This window comes from Grammomys surdaster, unplaced genomic scaffold (genome assembly GCF_004785775.1).
Source record: "Grammomys surdaster isolate TR1022 unplaced genomic scaffold, NIH_TR_1.0 125956, whole genome shotgun sequence".
Classification (NCBI taxonomy): Eukaryota; Metazoa; Chordata; class Mammalia; order Rodentia; family Muridae; genus Grammomys; species Grammomys surdaster.
The window spans coordinates 421,607-443,261 of NW_021620775.1; the positions used below are offsets into that span (position 1 = coordinate 421,607).

The 21,655-nt window shown below is 40.2% G+C and overlaps 1 protein-coding gene across 1 annotated transcript in view; it reads left to right on the top strand.

The window, feature by feature from the left end:
- Pak2 (p21 (RAC1) activated kinase 2) overlaps window positions 1-21,655 on the top strand; it is a 63,877-nt gene that overhangs the window by 14,027 nt on the left and 28,195 nt on the right. Inside the window, exon 2 of the mRNA XM_028753811.1 lies at window positions 10,971-11,178. Coding sequence (XP_028609644.1) covers window positions 10,992-11,178 — 187 coding nt within the window. The 5' untranslated portion in view covers window positions 10,971-10,991. The remainder of the gene's footprint in view (window positions 1-10,970; window positions 11,179-21,655) is intronic.

A 21,655-nucleotide genomic window follows, 5' to 3' on the forward strand; every position in this document is an offset into this window, starting at 1 on the left:
TCCCATTGTTTCACAAAGGCGTCATAGGACTGATGAGGATTGTAATGACTCTGTTGATTCTTTACAATTTTGAGTAAATTCATGAACATGAATATCTCTTTCCACCTAGGGCTTTAATGTTTTTAAGTATATTTTCCCCTTTTAGACATGTTGTAAGCCCACAGTTCCCAAGCCATGCGTAGACTCCAGGGCACCTCACTGAGTTCATAGGTGGCATGAAGTCTTTTTAGATTTTAAAGTTAAACAGTGAACACAATGTATTGGTCTCAGCAAGCTTCTAGTTCCAGGAAGACTAGCTTCAGCATTGGGTTGTATATATTTGATGTCCACCTTAGTGAAGCTGCTGTTGAGCTGGACTGACGACAGTCAATGTGTAGTAAGAGTCAGGGTGGCTCAGTCAGGGGCTCGGAAACTTGCAGTGTCCACTGAATGATGTGACCCATTCAAAGTATCATTTCCTCTCAACTTACATGTAATATTTTTTCAAATAAGTACTACCTTATTTGAAATGGCAAATGAAATTGTTTCAACCAGTTCAATAAAGAGATGACATGGTTAAACATTTTTCTTCTGGTGTTGGGATACCATGCAGGAATTAATCTGAGATTAGAGGGATACAGTGAACTAAGAATGTGTTCTAGGAACTTTTTTTTTTTTTTTTTCGAGACAGGGTTTCTCTGTATAGCCCTGGCTATCCTGGAACTCACTCTGTGTAGACCAGGCTAGCCTCGAACTCTCGAACTCAGAAATCCGCCTGCCTCTACCTCCCAAGTGCTGGGATTAAAGGCGTGCGCCACCACCGCCTGGCGGAACTTTCTATTTTTTTTAATGTTATTATAAATGGTAGTTTCAGCCAAGCTAGTCTCAGCCAGGTGGTGGTGGTGCACACCAGGGAGTGGAGACGGGCGGATCTCTGAGTTTGAGGCCAGCCTGGTCAACAGAGTGAGTTCCAAGACAGCCAGGGCTACACAGAGAAACCCTGTCTTGGTGTGTGTGGGGGAACCAATCAATTAATGATAGTCTTTAACTTTTCCTTGAATCTTATAGGTAATCATTTGTGATCAATAACACTTACTTGGAGACAAAAGAACTTGGTAAAGAAATTTAGATAGTGTGATGGTTAACATTGGTTGTGACCCTGACAGGATTGTGACTCTGTGCATATGTGTGAGGGGTTATCTGGATTAGGTGTGTTGTGGGAAGACCCATCCTAACTCTGGATACCACCATTCCGTGGGCTAGGATCCTAGACTGAATAAAAAGGAGAAAGCTGAGAACTAGTGCTTTGTCTCTGCCTCCTGAATGTGACTGCACTGTGGCCAGCAGCCTCATTTCCTGCCACCACGCCTTCCCCACCATGATGGTCTGTTCACTCAAACGATGAGCCAAAAACCAACCTTTCTTCTGTAAGCTGTTTTTGTCAAGTATTTTATTACAGCAACAAGAATAGTAGCTGGTGAAACTTCAAAGTACTTTGCACATCTGCTTTTCATTCCCCACCCTACCTTTGTGAAAGAATAGGCAATTCACAACATTAATCAGTTTGCTGGTGACTGAAGGATCTAGACGGAAAAGTTTATTTTGTTTTCAAGGTACAACTTGAACAAATGGCAGCAGTTTACTTAAATTGGCTAGCATTGTTTATTTGAAAAACATTTTCAGGTTTTGTTGTCAATGTAATACCTTGCTGTGTACTTTTAGATAATGCAAAAAAATATGCCAGACATGGTGGTACATGCAATCTGTAGGCTGAGGCAGGCTGGTGGAAAGTTCAGGTCCACCCTGGACTGTGTTTAGAGCCTTTCCATCTTCCCTCTGCAAACCTATAAAGTTAGTGTCTTCCCACAGGGAGTAGAGCTCACGAGAGGAAATAGGATATATCATATTAGATAATGTAGTGGCAATGTCATAATTTGGTCAGTATGTTTAATATGCAATGCAGAAAGTTCCCATTGTAGTTATCATTGAATGTGTAAAGACAAGATGAAAGTTAGCAGTCACTACTCAAGTCAATTTTGTTCATCCTCACACATTTCAGTTCCTGCCACCTACATGGCAGCTCATAACAGTCTGTCTGTAACTCCAGATCCAGGGGATCTGATGCCCCCCTGACCTCCATCAGCATTAGGTGTATATGGGGCACACATACATATACATGCAGGTAAACATTTATACACAGAAAAGAAACCTTCAAAAATAGCCATGGTCAAGCACACCTATAATCCCAGCACTTGGAAGATGGATGCAGGAAGGCAGAAGAAGTTCGAAGTTGCCAGGCTTGTTGACTATGCCTTTAATCCCAGTACTTGACTTTGAGAGCTAAGTGTTGACACTCTATCTCTAAACAGTTCAATATCATCCTTCACAAATAGCAAGTTTCATGTCCGCCTGGGCCACACCAGACACTGTTGCCTAATGTATCTATGAGTATTAGTTGTTAAGAGTTGTTAAAACTCATGTTTCCTGAAAAGGTTTTATACGGGGTTGGTTTTGGTTTTTTGTTTGTTTGTTTGTTTGTTTTTTCGAGACAGAGTTTCTCTGTGTAGCCCTGGCTGTCCTGGAACTCACTCTGTAGACCAGGCTGGCAGAGATCTGCCTGCCTCTGCCTCCCAAGTGCTGGGATTAAAGGCGTGCCCCACCACCGCCCGGCTTTTTTTGTTGTTTTTGTTGTTTTGTTTTTTGTTGACAGAGAATGCTTCCAAATGAAATATATTCCACAGGTTGAGTTTATACTATTAAAATGAATTTAAAGCTGAGTGTGGTGGTTCACCTCTGCATCCTCAGTGTTTAGGAAGATCACAAGTTCAAGGCCAGCCTTGACTACACAGCAGGCAAAGGAGGGTTGAGGTTAGGATTTTTTTCCCCCCTTTTACTATGACGAAGCTTACTAGTTAAGGTTTTTTTTTATTTGTTTTTTTATGCCCAAAGAGATTTATTTGTCCCTGTAGACTATAGCTTTTTAGATCCTCTTAATGTGAAAGGGACTTATAGTGTAGCTTTCAGACTTAGGCAAAATCTGGTTTTGTTGCTTATCCCTTCTGGCTCCCATTAAAGTAGAAGTATAGTAGGTTTAGTCAAACATCGTTGAAAATTAGTGGGCTGTAATAAATGACCCACTCACTCTGTTTTGTTTTTTGTTTTTCAAGACAGGGTTTCTCTGTGTAGCCCTGGCTGTCCTGAAACCCACTCTGTAGACCAGGCTGGCCTCGAACTCAGAAATCTGCCTGCCTCTGCCTCCCAAGTGCTGAATCCACTCACTCTTTAGAGTATCTATTTTCAGTTTGTTTTTGGATTCACTAAAATCTCGTTTTATTTACTAGCATTGTTTGTGTACTATATTTTTAAAGCTTTTGCTTTTACATTTATTTAATTTGTGTATGTATGTGTGTGGAGGTCAGAGGAAAATTTGTAGGTAGGTGTAAGCATTCCTTTTACCATGTAGATTCTGGAGCGAGAAGGAACCAGGTTGTCAGGCTTGACAGAAAGTATCTTTGCCCACTGAGCCATCTCCCTGGCTCCATGACATAAATCTTTCCATCAGTCCCATGAACTTGTGTTTGCCTGAGTTGAGTGCAGCTTCACTTCCTTTGTTCCTTATCAGTCCTCCCTGAGTTTCTACACCTCTCTGCATCAAGTCTTTGCTTTGGAGCTTTGCCTTCTTGGCCTGATGTTCTGACTGGCGTACTCTCTGGTGAACACATTCCTTCCTTTCCATTGTGGGAGCCTCTGTCTCAGTGTGCGGCAGCACTTGCAGGTAGTTTGGGGCTTGTTTTCATCTGTACTTACGTTCACAGAGATTCTTAAGGTTTGGGATGCGATGGTGTCAGCTTATGAAGAAATTTTAATTAGAGTTCTGGTCAGTGTTATTCTATTAATAAGCTCCTTAAAACACATAAAAATTTAAGTAAAATTTTGAATCATGAACCATGTTTTCTGGTAATGCGTTTTTCACTTCTGTGCCACAGTTGATCCCAGTAGATAATAATAAATTAATTTCACTAGTTAGACTGACTGATTCCAGACACCGCTTCTTTATTTCTGTTGTGTATTTAGCTACCTCTGGTCTTCTTCAGTACACAGTTGAGGAATTGATTGTGTTTGAGGCTCATCACAGTTAAACAATGGGCTTGTTAAAGAGTACAATGTATTTTGGGCATACTTTTTGTTTTGCCTACGTGTTTGTTACCTAAAAGTATCAAAGAGTGAAAAGATTGTAGAGAGGCACTACTTTCATAACAGCATTTCTGAGTCGTGGTAAAACAGAACATAGGCTACATTATCATTTTACTATGAAGTTTGTTTGACTTGGTTTGGGTACCAGGTCTCATGTATCTCAGGCTGTTTGCAACTTCTTATGCATCCAAGGATGACTTTGAACTTTTTGCCTCCAACCTCTGTGGTAGGATGGATGCACCCCCTTGTCCGGTTAGTGTAGTACTAGGGATTGAACCCAGGGTTTTGCACACTAAGCAAGCACTCTCTACCAATGAAGCTACATCTCCAATCCTGTGAATTGTTTTTGTGTCTATTGTTCTTGTCTAAAATATAAGATTAAAGAGTATCATCGGGACCTTTTTAGGCTCTTTTCAGACACTTAACACTGTCTATAGAAGCAGTGCACAAACAGCTGCTTTGTGGGAAAGAGACTAAGGGTCATAAGTCAGCTGTGAGTGGCAAGTACAAAGCTTTTCAGAGATAATCCTGCTAATATGGCATGCTTTATCTGTGTCTAGTGAACTGCTGTGTGAGAAAATGACTGCTACATTCAGGAAGGATAGGCTTCACTGGGGAATAGATCATAGTCAACACAAGTCAGTCAGCAGTCCTAAGATATGCACAGTCCTTGCCCTTTGGGCTGAGCAAACTTGGGGAGGAAAGTGACATAAGTCACTGACTAATCGTCACAGTTCTAATTCAGTGCCAGAAGTCATCCAGCACACTGGATTAGTACAGAGAAAAGCATGAGGAATGTTGGTTTTCTAACATATATACTTTTATATCAGAATTTATGTAAGGTAGGGATCTTTTATTGCTGTACTCCATGGTTTTTATAAGACTTGGGGTCTGGTACTAGTTTTAGATCTGTGTGCATGTTTTAGGTAAGTCTCTTACTTTTTGATACTTACCTATCAAATGTAGCAGATAATGTATGTCAAAGTAATGCACCAGATCAAGTAGCATGTGTGACATGCTCTCTGAAAGAAATAAAAGCTGCAAGATTCAGAGAGAAGTAATACTGTTTGCACCTCTCAGTTCTCAAATTGGAGCTGGTTTTCTCCAAGTCCTAGAATTTGAGCTAACTTGAAAAAATAAAGATTATTTTAAATTCTGTGTGGATTTTGTTGGCCTCATTTTTATTGTAGATAAAAGTTTTCTCATAAAAGATCAAAATCCAATTACCAGTCAATACCTTATTTACTGAGGAGTTGTTTGGTTTTCTAACATATATACTTTTACATCGGAATTTATGTAAGGTAGGGATCTTCTACTGCTGTACTCCATGGTTTTTATAAGACAGACTAGAGCTCATCTGGTCAGGGTAGCTCCCACTGAGTCTGATCCTCAGGACCCACACAGAAAAGAGCAAATTCACTGTCTCAAGTTGTTTTCTAACCTTCACACACTCCTCCATGTACATCCTGGATGGATGGATGGATGGATGGATGATTTAAAAGCAAAAATAGGGCTGGAGAGATGGTTTGGCAGGTAAAACACACTAAGCTGGTGTCAGGACCTGAGCTTGGATCCCCAGAACTCGTGTAAAGCCACATACAGTAGCACATATTTCTGGTGTTCCCATAAGAAGATGGGAGACAGAAACAGAAGAATTCCTCAGAGACTCATGAACCAGATAGCCTGCCATGCACAACAGTAAATGAGACCCTGGCTCAAAACATGGTGGAAAGCAAGGGCTCCCTCTGACCTCCATATGTGTGCACTCACACTCTCAAGAAGATTAAATAATAAAGACAAGGGGACTGGAGAGATAGCTTAACAGTTATCCTCAAGAGGACAAAGTTATTGGCACTTAACATCAGGTGACTCACAACCTCTAGTAACCCCAGCTCCAGTAAGTAGAACAGATGTCTTCTTTTGGCCACCTCAGACACCCCCACATAGACAGAATATACTCATACAGACAGGTGCGCGCGCGTACACACACACACACACACACACACACACACACACACACACGCAATTTCTTTTTAAATATAAAAGACAGAATATTGGTGGCGCACGCCTTTAATCCCAGCACTTGGGAGGCAGAGGCAGGCGGATTTCTGAGTTCAAGGCCAGTCTGGTCTACAGAGTGAGTTCCAGGACAGCCAGGAAGGACTACACAGAGAAACCCTGTCTTGAAAAAACAACCAACCAAACAAAAAAGACAGAATATATATCCATACATGTATGCAAGTGGAGTTAAAATGTCCACCAAGTTAGCTATGAGAGAGATGTCACCTGTCTGTCTGAGCAGGGCATTAGAAGGTGACAGAGTCTTGGCATTACAGCCACACTGATTCTTGGGCATGCTATACATTTAACTTTATCACTGTACTCAGACCAGTCAGGTTTCCTGTTTCAGATTTTCAGAAACTAACTCTTGTATTCATAGCACATCTGTAAGTTTTAGTGCAAGAATATTGTTGTATTTGAGTCTTTGACTCCCACAATGCCCTGTGCTCCCTCTTTCTTGCCTTTCCTGTTGGTTCCTTTTGTACCTTTACACACTTACTCACAGATAGCTCAGGCTTTGCTGATTCTCTTGTTGGATGCCTACGGTCCATGGAATGGTGTAGTTCCTTTGAATAATGCTGCAGTAAGCACTGACCTTCAAGTGTCTCTCTGACATGTTGACTTAGAGTCTATTGGCAAAACCATCAGTGATGTAGCTGGGACTTATAGAAGTTCTTGTTTTAGGTTTTTGGGGAACCTCTACCACTACTTTCATAATAACTGAACTAGTTTACATTCCCACCAGCAATGCTTAGCATTCTCTTTGGACTCCTTAATAGCATTTATTGTTACTTGTTCCCTTAGTGACTGCCATTCTGACTACCCTTAAGCTGGAATCTCAGCCTAGCTTTGATTTGCATTTCCCTGATGGTGTATTGAGATCGGGCATTCTTTATGTATTTATTGCTGTTTGTATTTCAGATTTGTTTTGTGTCCATGTGTTTGTGAATGCCATAGTGCCAGAGGGCAAGGTTGGAATTCAGTTCTCTTCCTGTCACCTTACAGGAGTCTGTTCTATCGAAGTGTTGTCAGGCCTGGATGAGCCACCCCTTCAGGTTCTTATTTTTTGAGAGCTGTCTGTTAACTTCATTAGCCCAGTAATTGTGCTGCTTGATTGTTTTTGTTTTGTTATTTAGGGTTTTGTTTTTTTTAGTTCTTTGTTTATTCTGTCAGGTATGTCCAGCCTGCATGCAGTTCATGGGCCACATGGATAGAAAGAGACCCAAAACAAAATATTAAGCTTAGTTCAAATACTATGAGTTTTTGTCTTTGTATGTGTGTGATTTAGTTGTTTCCTTCGTGGATGATGCTGTGTTGCATTAGTGAAGGCTGAATGCACTTGTGTGATATTAAACCTCTCTGAGCTGTATAGCTAGCCAAGGTTTCCCCTTATTATCTGGCTGTCTCTCACTTGATTAACTATTTCCTTTATTGTACAGAAGCTTTAATTCATGATGTCCCTTTGTCGTTTGTTGACCTTATTTCCTGAGTGAGAGGAGTTTATTCAGAACAGTGTTAAGTGTTTGCCCTAGTTTTTCCTTTAGCAGTTTCAGAATTTAAGGGCCCTGTTCAGAACCTCCTTGCCTTTGCAAGTGTTTTATGTCGTTTTCCCTTTAGCAGTTTCAGAATTTCGATCTTACAGTAAGATCTTTGATCCATTTCAAGTTGATTTTGTGAGACTTAAGGATCTAATTCTTCTATATATGGACATCCGGATTTCCTAGCACCATTTGTTGAAGAGGCTATCTTTTCTCCAATGTATACTGTTAACATCTTTGTCAAAAATCAGGTATTTGTAGCTGTGGGGTTTCATATCTGAGTCTGAGTCTTCTGTTCAGATGGTCTGGATGTCTGTTTTTTGTGCCAGTACCATGCTGTCATTGTTACCATGGCTTTAGGGTGTAAACTGAAGTCACGTATGGTGTTACTTCCAGAATTCTTAGTTTTGCTAAGGATTGCTTTGGCTACCTGGGTCTTTTGTGCTTCCTTGTTAACTTTAAAATTCTTTTACCTATTTCTGTTAGGAGTGGCATTGGAATTTTGATGATTGCCTTGAATCAGCAGATTGCTTTTGGTAAGGTGGCCATTTTATAATATTAATTGTATTAATCCAAAAATGTGGTAGGTTTTTTCCGTCTTGTAGTGTCTTCAATTTCTTTGATGTTTTAAAGGTTTCATTTTATAGGTCTATTACTTCTTTGGTTGGATTTATTCCACTGTGTGTTTTGTTTTGATTTTGAGGCAGTGTGCAGTTGTGGGGTTGTTTCCCTGCTTTCTCAGAATGTTTACTGTCAACCTGTTGGAAAACTACTGATCTCTTGTCTCTAGCTAAGACTTGAAGTGCTATTGAGCAGAGAAAGAAGATGTCTTTAATTCTGATCTGGGCCTAAATTTACTTAGTTAGGAGGGTTTCCTTCAATATCATTGCTTATTACAGATCTACTTAAATTATTTATCTTATCTTGGTTTAATTATAGTAGGCTCTCTGCATCTGGGAATTAGTCATTTCTTTTAGATTTTACAATTTAGTGGAATGTAAGTTTTTAAGGTATGTCCTTATGATTTTCTGAATTTCATTGATCTTTGTTTATAATGTCTTTTTTTTTGTTTTTTGTTTTTTTGGTTTTTTGGTTTTTCGAGACAGGGTTTCTCTGTGTAGCCCTGGCTGTCCTGGAACTCACTCTGTGTAGACCAGGGCTAGCCTCGAACTCAGAAATCTGCCTGCCTCTGCCTCCCAAGTGCTGGGATTAAAGGCGTGAGCCACCACCGCCCGGTGTCTTTTTGTCTCTTAACTTTAAACTTTTTTTTGTTGTTGGTTAGTTTGGCTAAGAGTTTATTGGTCATCTTACTCTTTTCAGATAACAACCAAATTTTCATTTCATTGTTTCTTTGTATTTTCATTTCCATTTCATCAATTTTGATTAGTGACACATTGCTTTAGGAATGTTCATTTGAAAGACTAAATTAAAATCAATCACAAGGCTCTTGTGCATCCAGTCAAATTAAAGAAGTGTTGGTTTGTCAGGTTTAAGAGCTGAGGAACTGGGGTCTAGAGAGATGGCTCAGTGGTCAGAGGTTAAGAGAATTCCCAGCACCCACATGATTAGTTTGTAACATACTCTGACACTCTCAGACAGACATACATGCAAGCAAAACACCAATCAGTGCTCTAAACATAAATAGTGAGCTAAAGAACTGGATCTGGGGAGATGGCTCAGTCAACAAAGTGTTTGTTGTACAAATAACAGCCTGAACCTGGGTCCCCAGCACCTGTATAAAAAAGCTAGGTGTCATAATCACAGCACTAGGGAGGTAGAAATAGGATCCTTGGGGCTTGTGTAGCCATGCAGTCAAGGCAATTCAAGCTTCAGTGAAAACCTCTGAAAAATTCAAGGTCTAGAGTGATTGAGGAAGACACCTTTATCAGCTTCAGGTCTTCCCGTGCATGTGGGTACATAAATAACGTATAAAGGAGAGCCAAGCACTCAGTCATCTCTGCTTCCAGCAGTAGACCCAGCAGAGAGACCCAGTGTGACTGCTCAAGAGACGCAGTGTTCCTCTTCAGAAATCTGGTTTTCTTTTTCTTTCTTTCTCTTTTTTTTTTTTTTTTTTTTTGGTTTTTCGAGACAGGGTTTCTCTGCTGTCCTGGAACTCACTCTGTAGACCAGGCTGGCCTCGAACTCAGAAATCCACCTGCCTCTGCCTCCCAAGTGCTGGGACTAAAGTCGTGCGCCACCACCGCCCGGCAGAAATCTGTTTTTCTTAAGATTCCATATTATGTGGTGTGCCATTCCTGTAATCCTGGTATTTATGAGGCAGGAGGAGCCCTACAAGTTTAGGTCTGATTCCTTAAGAACAAATGGGCTGGGGAGATGACTTGGTGCATGAGAGCAGTGGCTAATGGAGAGGGCCTGGGTTTGAGTTCCAGTAGCCACATGGCAGTTCACAGCTGTCTGCAACTCCAGTGCGCGCACACACACACAGGCAAAACACAGCACATACAATATAAATAAATCATAAAAAATTCAAACTGTTCTAATTTGCTTCTCTAATGCTGTGTTGAAACACTGATATTACATGAAAATTTTAAAATTAACAAAAATTAAAACACTGACTAAAACCAACCTGGGGAAGGAAAAGGTTAATTTGACTTACAGATTGCAGTCTATTATCAGGGAAAGCCAAGGCAAGAGCTTGAAGCAGAAACCATGAGGACTGCTACTTATTAGCTCGTTCCATCCCTGTGCCTTGCACAGCTTGCTTGTTAATATGACCCAGGACCCACCCAGGGGTGGCATTGTCAACATTGGGTTGGGCCCTCCCATATCAGTCATTAGCTAAGAAACTACTCACAGATTTATCCACAGGCCAGTCTGATGGAGGCAATTTCTCAGCTAAGGGTTCTTCTTCTTCCCAGGGGATTTTAGTTTGTATCATGGTGACAAAAATGAGGCAACACACAAACATTTCTTCTATATTTCGGAGTTATTTCAGGATTGTTAGGTAAATTGCTTGTAATGAGAGTTAGTGTGAACATGTTCTTCAAACATTTCTGTGGCTATTTAGTGGAGATTGGTTTTATGAAATTTGTTTTATCTTTTATCATTTATTCAAATTTTGCAAATGTCACTAACTGGATCACATCTTTCTAATTTGCAGCTGTGGTGGGGGTAATTGCTGTCTGTGCTATCTTTAACCTTGTAATTAATTGAATGCTTTGGGGTTGTCTCTTTCAGGCCGTTTCATAATTTGGAATCATGTCTGATAACGGAGAGCTAGAAGACAAGCCCCCAGCACCTCCAGTGCGAATGAGCAGTACCATTTTTAGCACCGGAGGAAAAGATCCTTTATCAGCCAATCACAGTTTGAAACCTTTGCCTTCTGTTCCAGAGGAAAAAAAACCCAGGAACAAAATCATCTCCATATTCTCCGGCACAGAAAAAGGTAAACAGCTGCTATAATTTCAGAAGTCTCACATTGGCTTATGATACATCTGTTGCCCGTCTTGATATCTTCATGACGAATTACAAACAAGTCTAAGAAAACTGGAGAGGCTGGAGAGATGTCAGCAGTTAAGAGCACTGGCTGCTCTTGCAGAGGATGACCTAGGTTTGATTTCAAGCACCCACAGGACAAGTTTACCAGTGTGTAACTCCAGCTCCTGAGGATCCAACATCCTCTTCTGGCCTCTATAAGCACCACCTGCACTAGGCATGCACCTGGTACACATACATACATGCAGGCATATACTCATACATATAAAGTAAAAATTAACAAATCTTTAAAATAAAGAAAGAATAAAAAAAAAACCTCGATGCTGATAACAGGCACTATTAGCAAAGTCTCATGGGCTTGATGGCACACCCCTTACTTAGAATGTGGAAGACCAAGACAAGAGGTCACTTGAAGCCGGGCGGTGGTGGCACACGCCTTTAATCCCAGCACTTGGGAGGCAGAGGCAGGCGGATTTCTGAGTTCGAGGCCAGCCTGGTCTACAGAATGAGTTCCAGGACAGCCAGGGCTACACAGAGAAACCCTGTCTTGAAAAACAAAACAAAACAAACAAACAAAAAGAGGTCACTTGAGCTCAAGAATTCAAAGCCAGCCTAGAGGTATTTAGAGATATCCTGTCTCTAAAACGAAACAAAAGCAAACAAACTCAATCATTCATTCATTCATTCATTCATTCATTCATTCATTCATTCATTCATTCATTCATTCCCATATAGCCCAAGCTGTTGATTCTTCTGGCTGCAGGTATGTGCTGCCATACCTCTAGCAAGATTACCTTATTAAACTGTGATTAATTGTTTAATTGCTTGCTGCAGATGGTGAATTTCTGCACTTCATTTTCTGAGACCTTTTTACAGCTTTCTAACATTAATGAGATTTTTGATTTTCCAGTTTATTTTGAGTGGCTTTAATAAAGTATCTAAGACTGGGTACTTTATGTAGGGGGGTGGTGGTGTACACCTTTAATCTCAGAAGGCAGAGGCAGGTGGGTCTTCATAAGTTTGAGACCAGCTTGGTTTACATAAAAAGCTCTAGGTCATCCAATACTATATAAGTAAAACCCTGTCTCAACCCTTACTCCACTGCCCCAAAAGAGGTTCTTCATTTGGTCTGTGCTTCTGGTGGCTAGAAACTAGAAACTCCAAACAGCATAGCCCCAATGTCTGATGAGGACAGTGTCATAGCATGGTATGTCCTATAGCTGAGACAGGTCTTGTGACTGCTGGTCTTCCTGCTTCCACCTTTCAAAGAACAGGAATAATTCCAGGCATGCAGAACCATGCCCTACCTTTTTCTATACTACGGACTGGGTTCAAGTCTCCAGCATATGAACCATTAGAGAACAAGCCATAGCTAAACTATTGCAGTGATATTTGAGAGTATCTGCTTATAATGGTTAATCTCAGTTGTGAGCTTTATCTGTAATCCAGATGGTAACACCTACCCATTGTAGGTAGCATATTCCCTGGCTGGAATCCTAGATTGTCTAAGTGGGAAAAGAGAGCTGAGTGAAAGGAAGAAGCATTCATCTTTCTTGGTTCCTGGTTACAAGTACAATGTGACAGTGGAAGAAGATGAAACTAAGACACCGCTAGTAAAAGAAATGCAATATGAATGAAGCCCTAACACCCACATAATGAAAGAGAACCAACTCCCACAAATGGTCCTCTTACTTAAACATACATAAGAAAAAAAAAAAAAAAAACAAGGCAACATGGGGCAGTGTTTGGTGGGTAAAGTGCTTATTCTGGAATCCTGAAGGTCTGAGTTCTGACTAGCCAGGTGTACCTATAACCACAGCATTTGGAGGGTGCGGTCGGGCACATTCCAAGGGTTCACTGTCTAGCCAGTCAATAAGAAACACTGTCTCAGAAAATAAGGACAATAGAAAAGGACAGTGTAGACCTCTGATCTTTAAGGTATACTCAACATGAATTCACCAAAGACAGACATACACATAAGCAAATGACAGTATAGGGACTGCAGTCTTCTAAAGTCCATCATCAGTTGTAATTAGAAGTTAAGAATTTTTCTTATTTTCCAGTGGTAATATAACATTTGGTTCTGTCATAGTCAGAAGGAATTGATGCAGCCTCTACATGTCTTCTTTTAAGAACTACCAGAGGCAGAGACAGGCAGTTCAATTGAGTTCAAGATCAACCTGGTCTACAGAGTGAGTTCCAGGACAGCCAGGGATATGCAGAGAAACCCTGTCTCAAAAACAAACAAACAGAAAACTGTCAGGGCTGAAAGTAGTGACACACACCTTTAGTCCCATAGTCCCAACACTGAGAGGAAGAGGTGGGCAGGTCTCCAAGTTTTAGGCTACCCAGCCAAGGCTTCAGAGTGAGACACTGTCTCCCCCCCAAAGAAAAAAGTCTTGTCAGATCACTTACCTATTTTTTTTCTCTGGATGTTTGTTTTTGCTTGTTGAGTTCCTCGTATACTCTGGATATCGATCCCTTGTTGATTAAATAGTTTGAATATTTTCTCTCATTCAGCAGGTTGTTTTTTCACTCTGTTGACTTTTGTATTAGAAAATCTTGTCAGGGGGCTGGAGAGATGGCTCAGTGGTTAAGAGCACTGACTGCACTTCCAGAGGTCCTGAGTTCAAATCCCAGCAACCACATGGTGGCTCACAACCATCTGTAATGAGATCTGATGCCCTCTTCTGGTGTGTCTGAAGACAGCTACAGTGTATTCATATATAATAAATAAATAAATCTTTAAAAAAAAAAAAAGAAAATCTTGTCAGTTTGACACAATCCCATGGAATTACACCTTTTATTACAATTGATGAAGGAATCCTTTTTGGTTGCCTATTAATGTTTGCATACTCTGTTTGAGTCACCAGGAATAAAACGATAAGCAAAGCAGATGGCCCAAAAGCTAGTGGAGCTGGGACTATATAACTCATGGATTACATAGTGCCTAGCATGTTGTGAGGCCCTAGGTTCATTTCAGCAGGGTGGGGAAATGTTGTAGCTTGTAATTGTGAACTGTGAAAAGTAACAGTGCTAGTATAAGATGTCTGACTAATTTGAGTATTTGGGAAGGCTTCCTACGTAAATGAAAACAGCCTGGACTAAAGACTAGGAATGAAGTGTATTCTGTGCCTAGAGAAGAGCTGTTAATGGCCAGGCCACAGGATCATGTGCACTCATGAGACTTACTACAGGCTAATATGATTTAACAACAGAGCACCTGATAATAACAGCCAAGTGTGATAATCACACAGAACTGCACACAGCACAAAAAGTGGGAAAAGATCTAATCACAAAGGGCCTGGTATTCTGTGGTATGGAGTTGAGAGTTTTTTTGTTTCCTGAGGAACCATTGCAGAATTTAAATCAGGACAAGAGCTGGCCATGTTTCTATTTGAGGTAATAGCCGTATAGAAACAAGGTTTTATTGGAGGTCTAAGACTGACTGCCTTGGAAACTTGTCAGGTTTTTGCAGTAGCCCTTAGCCAATTTAGTAGTTTTAATAATGAAAACGGCAATGAGCCTTTGTCTTGGCTTAGTCAGATAGCAAGTGTTGAGTTGGTGGGGCAGTCATCAGCTGAGGCAGCTTTACACTCCACGATTCAGCCTGTGTGCAGATTCATATCCAAGGAGTTACAAAGATGATGTGAATATCTTTCTTGTCCAGAAACCCAGTATTAATATTATTACTAGTTTATACTTCACCTACTTCCGTGAGAATAAATGTGTGACAGAACAAGGTTAGTTTCTCTCAGTTGAATCTATTCTAAATCACAAGAAGAGTCTTTTGTTTAAACAGATAAATGTTTTCTTTCTTCCTCTCTCCTGTTCTGGAATTCACAACAGTCTTCCAGCTCATTCTGCCAAGTGCTGGGATCCCAGGCATAAGACACCAGGCTCAGCTTGAGATGAGGCTGTTCTTCACTGTGACTTCAGCTAGGTGAAATGTACACAAAGGCAGTGGTCTTAGGATTTCTTTTTCTTTTTTATTTTTTCTTTTTTGTTTTCAAACAAGGCAATGGGGTCACATTAAAAGCAACTTGTTTGTTTGTTTGTTTTTTAAAGATTTATTTATTTTATATATATGGGTACACTGTAGCTGTCTTCAGACACACCAGAAGAGGGCGTCAGATCCTAATACAGATGGTTGTGAGCCACCATGTGGTTGCTGAGAATTAAACTCAGGACCTCTGGAAGAGCAATCAGTGCTCTTAACTGCTGAGCCATCTCTCCAGCCAGGCCTTAAGATTTCCTGTCAACATGTGGCTTGAGATTTTACTGCTTCTACCTACTCCTGCTGTTTTGTTATTTAGTAGGTTTCAGAAGTTATTCAAGAAGTCTCCATGGTTCTATCCAGGACCTCCATTTCCTATCAAGTGATCTGTTGCCTGTAGATATAGGCTATTATGTGTGACAAGCAAAAATGGAAAATGGACTTAATATTTTTAAACATGGATCTATTTCTTCTCTAAAGCTAGGGTGTCTTGCATAATTATTTTTTAATTATAGATTTCTTCCTTTTCATCCTCCTTTTTTTTTCTTTTTTCTTTCTTTCTTTTTTTTTGGATTTTTTGAGACAGGGTTTCTCTGTATAGCCCGGGCTGTCCTGGAACTCACTCTGTAGACCAGGCTGGCCTCGAACTCAGAAATCCGCCTGCCTCTGCCTCCCAAGTGCTGGGATTAAAGGCGTGCACCACCACTGCCCGGCTTCTTTTTTCTTTTTCTTTTTGGCCAGTGGTGGTAGTGCATACCTTTAATTCCAACACTCAGAAGGTAGAAGCAGGTACATCTCTGAGTTTAAGGCCAGCCTGATCTACTGAGAGCATTCCATAGCAGCCAAAGATATACAGAGAAACTGGATCTTTAAAAAAAAGAAAGAAACAAAGAAAGAAACAAAGAAAGAAAAAGAAAATTATTAGGCCAGGAGTGGAGTCCTAGCATTCAGGAAGTAGAGGCAGGAAGATCTGGGCAAGATACGGTGAGAGGTCCTGTCTCAAAACAGATAAACAAAAAATTTTACATTAACTGAGCATGTGTGTGTGCACGGGCCTTCAAATCACGGTGCATGTGTAGAAGTCAAAGGACACCTTGTGAGAGTTGTTTCTTTCCTTCTCCCATGCATGTCCAGGAGATTGAGCTTAAGTTGTTGGGCTTAGCAACTGGCATCTTTACCCACTGAGAACCTTGCTCACCCATCATTTTAATTTGAGTGGACTAATATATCTTGGTTCATCTCGGGGCTGCTTAGTCTTATTCATGTCTTCCTGTAATGTTTTCTTCTATGTCTCTAACATTTATGAAATGTTCTGTTGACACCAGCTAGCCTTCCTTATAATCTGGTCACCGGAACTATGGTGATTTTCTGGAATTCAGCTGTGAAACTGCTGGCTGGAATGTTAGGTCAGTGGGGGACAGCTGTGGTTGATGTAGCTTGAAGTTGATGCCCTCGTTGGACTAGGTATCCATGATCAAGGTCATATAAAAAATGGCATCTTTCCCAGTAATACACATTGGGAAATGGTGAAGAAGTTCCAGGATAACAGGAGAAAAGCCTCTGGAGAGGATTTTTAAAAAGAATGTTTTTCTCAATACACAGGGTTTTGTTTCTCTGTCATTTCTACAAAAACAGTATACAAATTAAACTGTTAGTTCATATAGCCAGCAAATACTTTGTCCTGTTTGCAGTATGACTTAGAAGTACAGGGACATAAGAGAACTACAAGTCCTAACCTCAGCTTACTTAAGTCAGTCTGGTGGAAAATGAAAGGTTGCGTATGCAAGCTTAATAATTGCCTTCCCTCTGCTCCTTTCCACAATTGATGTGACGTGCCTTCTTGCCACAGCTCTTGTTGATAAATATATGTACCTGGAGGCTCTAGAGGAAGTATGGACATTTTTCAGAAATGTTTCATTACTGGTCAAAAACTGGTATTGTTTCCTGTGAGTGCTAGACTGGTAGTGTCTTTGTGAGCAAAGAAAAACATGTCCTAGCATGTTTACCTTAGTATGTACAGACTTATTAAACAGCAGTGCAGTAGGATCTTTTGGTTAAACGTGACATGTGGACCACATTTTTAATTATTCAGATTCTGTATCAAAAACACTTTGCTCTTCCCCCTAGGATGACTAAATACAACAAGTCCTTGTGAGAAACAAGAATTAAGTAGGTTTGAATATTTTGTTTTAAAATACTTTGTGTGTGTGTGTGTGTGTGTGTACACAAGCTTGTGCATGCCAAACCCACAAACCCAACTAAGATGACAATTTTTTTGTTTGTTTGTTTGTTTTGGTTTTTGAGACAGGGTTTCTCTGTATAGCCTTTGCTGTCCTGCAACTCACTCTGTAGACCAGGCTGGCCTCAAACTTAGAAATCCGCCTGCCTCTACTTCCCAAGTGCTGGGATTAAAGGCATGAGCCACCACTGCCCAGCAAGGTGACAGTTTAAAAGGCATTTGTTTTTCAAGTCACTGTAAGGGTAAAGAAAAGGAAGAGAGGCACTAGGGCCCAGGAATTCTCAGCATGCACTGAGGTGCACAGTGTAAAGACCACACCTGCCTAAGTGGACAGACAGTGATTGCAAAATGGAGTGAGACAGAAGGGAACCATTTTCTCATCTAAGAATCTTTGGCTCGGGATTTAGAAACTGTATGGAGAGGAGAGTGCTGTTTATGGTGAAGTGGGAAGTATTTAAATCTACATGGGAATATATCCAGTACACATGTGAGGATTCACTGTCTCACTCCATTAGCAAGCCACACATATGTTCTCATTGGGAAATCTGAAAAGTTGAAGCATCAGAATAAAAGTAATTATTTGGTCCAAGTCATCACACAAAACTTTTTTTGTCTGCCTTGCTTTTAGGGTGCTTTCTGCCTGACCTGGCCCTCAGACCAGACACTGGAAGGTTTCTCTGTATAAACAGAATGTTCTGGGGAAAGTACTTCTGACACTGAACCTCACCCTCATCTGTCATCTAGCTTGTCTCCCACTTAGTTGTGTAATGTTTTTCTGTAAAAATGGACAGCAAAGGGCTGGAGAGATGGCTCGGTGGTTAGGAGCACTGAGTGCTCTTCCAGAGGTCCTGAGTTCAAATCCCAGCAACCACATGGTGGCTCACAACCATCTGTAATGAGATCTGATGCCCTCTTCTGGTGTGTATGAAGACAGCTACAGTGAACTTATAAAATAAAATAAATAAATCTTTAAAAAAAAAAAAAAGGACAGCAAAGAGTCACCAGACATCTGAAGAAAACATGTAGACAGAAGAGCCCAGAGCATCAGGGTGTACCAGATGACACATGCCTGTGAGGCCAGCCTGAACTATTAAGTAAAATCAAGTCTAGCCAAAGTCTAGCCAAAGCTGCATACCCTATCTCCAAAAATCTGTAATTCTACTAAATAGAAATTTTAAAAGAAGCATTCCACCTAAGCAGAAAACCAGCAAGCCAGATAACTCAGCCAACTTACATGTATACACAGAATAATCTTTGAGAAAAAAAGACAAATTCTTGTCAGAGGAAAACAATGATCAAAGAACAATGAGAAATAATTCTTGGGGAATGAGTATTTAAAATTAACAGAACAGGGCCTGGATAGATAACTCAGTGGTTAAGAGCACTGACTGCTTTTCCAGAGGTCCTGGGTTGCATTCCCAGCAACCACATGGTGGCTGGCTCACAACCATCTGTAATGGGATCTGATACTTATCTCTTCTGGTGTGTCTGAGGACGGCTACAGCATGTTCATACATATAAAGTAAATCTTTAAAAAAAATATTAATAGAACAAGCCAGGCAGTGGTGGCGCATGCCTTTAATCCTAGCACTTGGGAGGCAGAGGCAGGCAGATCTCTGAGTTCCAGGACAGCCTGGTCTATAGAGTGAGTTCCAGGACAGCCAGGGCTATACAGAGAAACCCTGTCTCAAAAAACAAAACAAAACAAAAAAAAAAATTAACAGAACAAATGTGATACCAATTGGAGGCTTTGAAGATAATCAAGAAAATTCTCCCAGAGTTTTTTTTTTTTTAAAGGCACATGGATGGGAAATGTAAAAGATAACAGTTATATGTTACAAATAATGAACAAATTAAATAAAATAATAGAAATAAATAACATGAAAGAAAGATTTAGCAGCTGGAGATGTGGCTTGGTGTTTAAGAACAGTCACTGTTGAGTTTGGTCCCTAATATCCTCAGGATGATTCACAACCTTCTGAGACTCCAGTTACAGAAATCTGATGCTATTTACTGACTTCAACAGACAATGCATATAGGTGGTGCACTTCTATATATATGGTACAAAATACTAATTAATACACATTAGGATACAAAATATTCTTTTCTTTTCTTTTTTTTTTTTAAGAAATTGGAGCCGGGCGGTGGTGGTGCACGCCTTTAATCCCAGCACTTGGGAGGCAGAGACAGGCGGATTTCTGAGTTCGAGGCCAGCCTGGTCTACAGAGTGAGTTCCAGGACAGCTAGGGCTATACAGAGACCCCCTGTAAAAAAAAAAAAAAAAAAAAAAAAAAGAAGTCATTACATATAGTTTGGGGCTGGAGAGATGGCTCAGTGGTTAAGAGCACTGACTGCTCTTCCAGAGGTCCTGAGTTCAATTCCCAGCAACCACATGGTGGCTCACAACCATCTGTAATGGGATTTGATGCCCTCTTCTGGTATGTCTGAAAACAGCTACAATGTACTCATGTAATAAAATGATAAAAAAAAAAAAAAAAAGAAATTGGAGGAGTCAGCAGTTAAGAGCACTGAGCACTTGCTGTCATTACAGAGGACGCAGGTTTGGTTCCTAGTGCTCACATCACATAGCTGACAGCCACCTGGAACTTCAGTTCTAGGGCATCTGATGGCTTCCTTTGGCCTTTGAGGGTATGTGCACACAAATAGTGCACATATACTCAAGCAGACACACATAAAAATAAATAAGAAACTGAAAAGACATTATTAGTTGCTGAAGGGTTAGAGTAGAATGAGTGACTGCTAATTAAGAAAAGGTTTCTTTAGGAGTTGATAAAACATGCTAGTTATATATATGGTGGTAATGAGTGTGAAATTATGAATATAGTAAATGTCATTGGATCGTAACTTCAAAAGGTAAATAGATGGAAAGGAATAATAAAACTAGATTCAGATGATTGCAAAAATGACTAATAAAAGAGCCAAAACTATAGTTTCTACTTTTCTAAATGAAGTTGGTTTTTTGTTGGTTTGTTATTTAGGATTCTTTTTTCTTGTTTTTGTTATTTTGTTTTGTTTTTCGAGATGAGGTTTTGCTGTGTAGCCCTGGTTGTCCTGGAATTTGCTCTGTAGACCAGGCTGGCCTTGAACTCATAGAGATCTGCCTATCTCTGCTTGCCTCTGCCTCCTGAGTGCTAGGATTAAATGCATGTGCCACTACTGTCTGTATATATGAAGTGTTTTCTGGTTTTTTTGAGACAGGGTTTCTCTGTGTAGCCCTGGCTGTCCTGGAACTCACTCTGTAGACCAGGCTGGCCTCGAACTCAGAAATCCACCTGTCTCTGCCTCCCAAATGCTGGGATTAAAGGCGTGCACCACCACCACTGGCTGAAGTGTTTTTTTTTTTTTTTAATATATATAAAATTGCTTGTTAGGTTATAATAAAAGGTTTGCTGAAATTGGGAGTGAAAGTCAGGGCAGAGCATATGGTTAGCAAATACTTGTCCAGGTTCAATCTCCACTGATACACAATGAAATGTTATATACAGGTATGTACTGATAAATTCAAGTTATGGTAAATGATTCTTTTCTTAAAGGTACAGATTTCCAAAGTTTACTTTAAAAAAAAGATTAAAGACTGTGTATGTCCTAAAATATTTAGTTTATAGCTAAAACCTTTTCTACAAAAAAAATTGTAAGACCTGCCTGCCTTCATTAGTGAATCAATGAAGTATTAAAGAAAGAAAGAAAACGCCGGGCAGTGGTGGCACATACCTTTAATCCCAGCACTTGGGAGGCAGAGGCAGGCGGATTTCTGAGTTCGAGGCCAGCCTGGTCTGCAGAGTGAGTTGCAGGACAGCAAAGGCTATACAGAGAAACCCTGTCTCAAAAAAACAAAACAGAAAGAAAGAAAGAAAGAAAGAAAGAAAGAAGGAAAGAAGGAAAGAAAGAGAGAGAAAGAAAACAATTCTATATAATATCCAGAAAATAGAATATAACATGTTTTCTGATACATTTAGTGACTTCACTTTACCCAAACCAAACTTTACAAAAGAAAGAGAGCTATATTTTTCTTGTAGTTGGCAAAGTTTTAACAGTGATAATCTAGCAGTGTATAAGAAGAGCAATTGATCAGGACCAAGTAGAGTTTATTTCATGACTGCAAGGCCAGTTAAACATTTGGAAATGTGTGTAATTTAGGATAAGCTGTATGGCCATATAAGTAGATGTAGA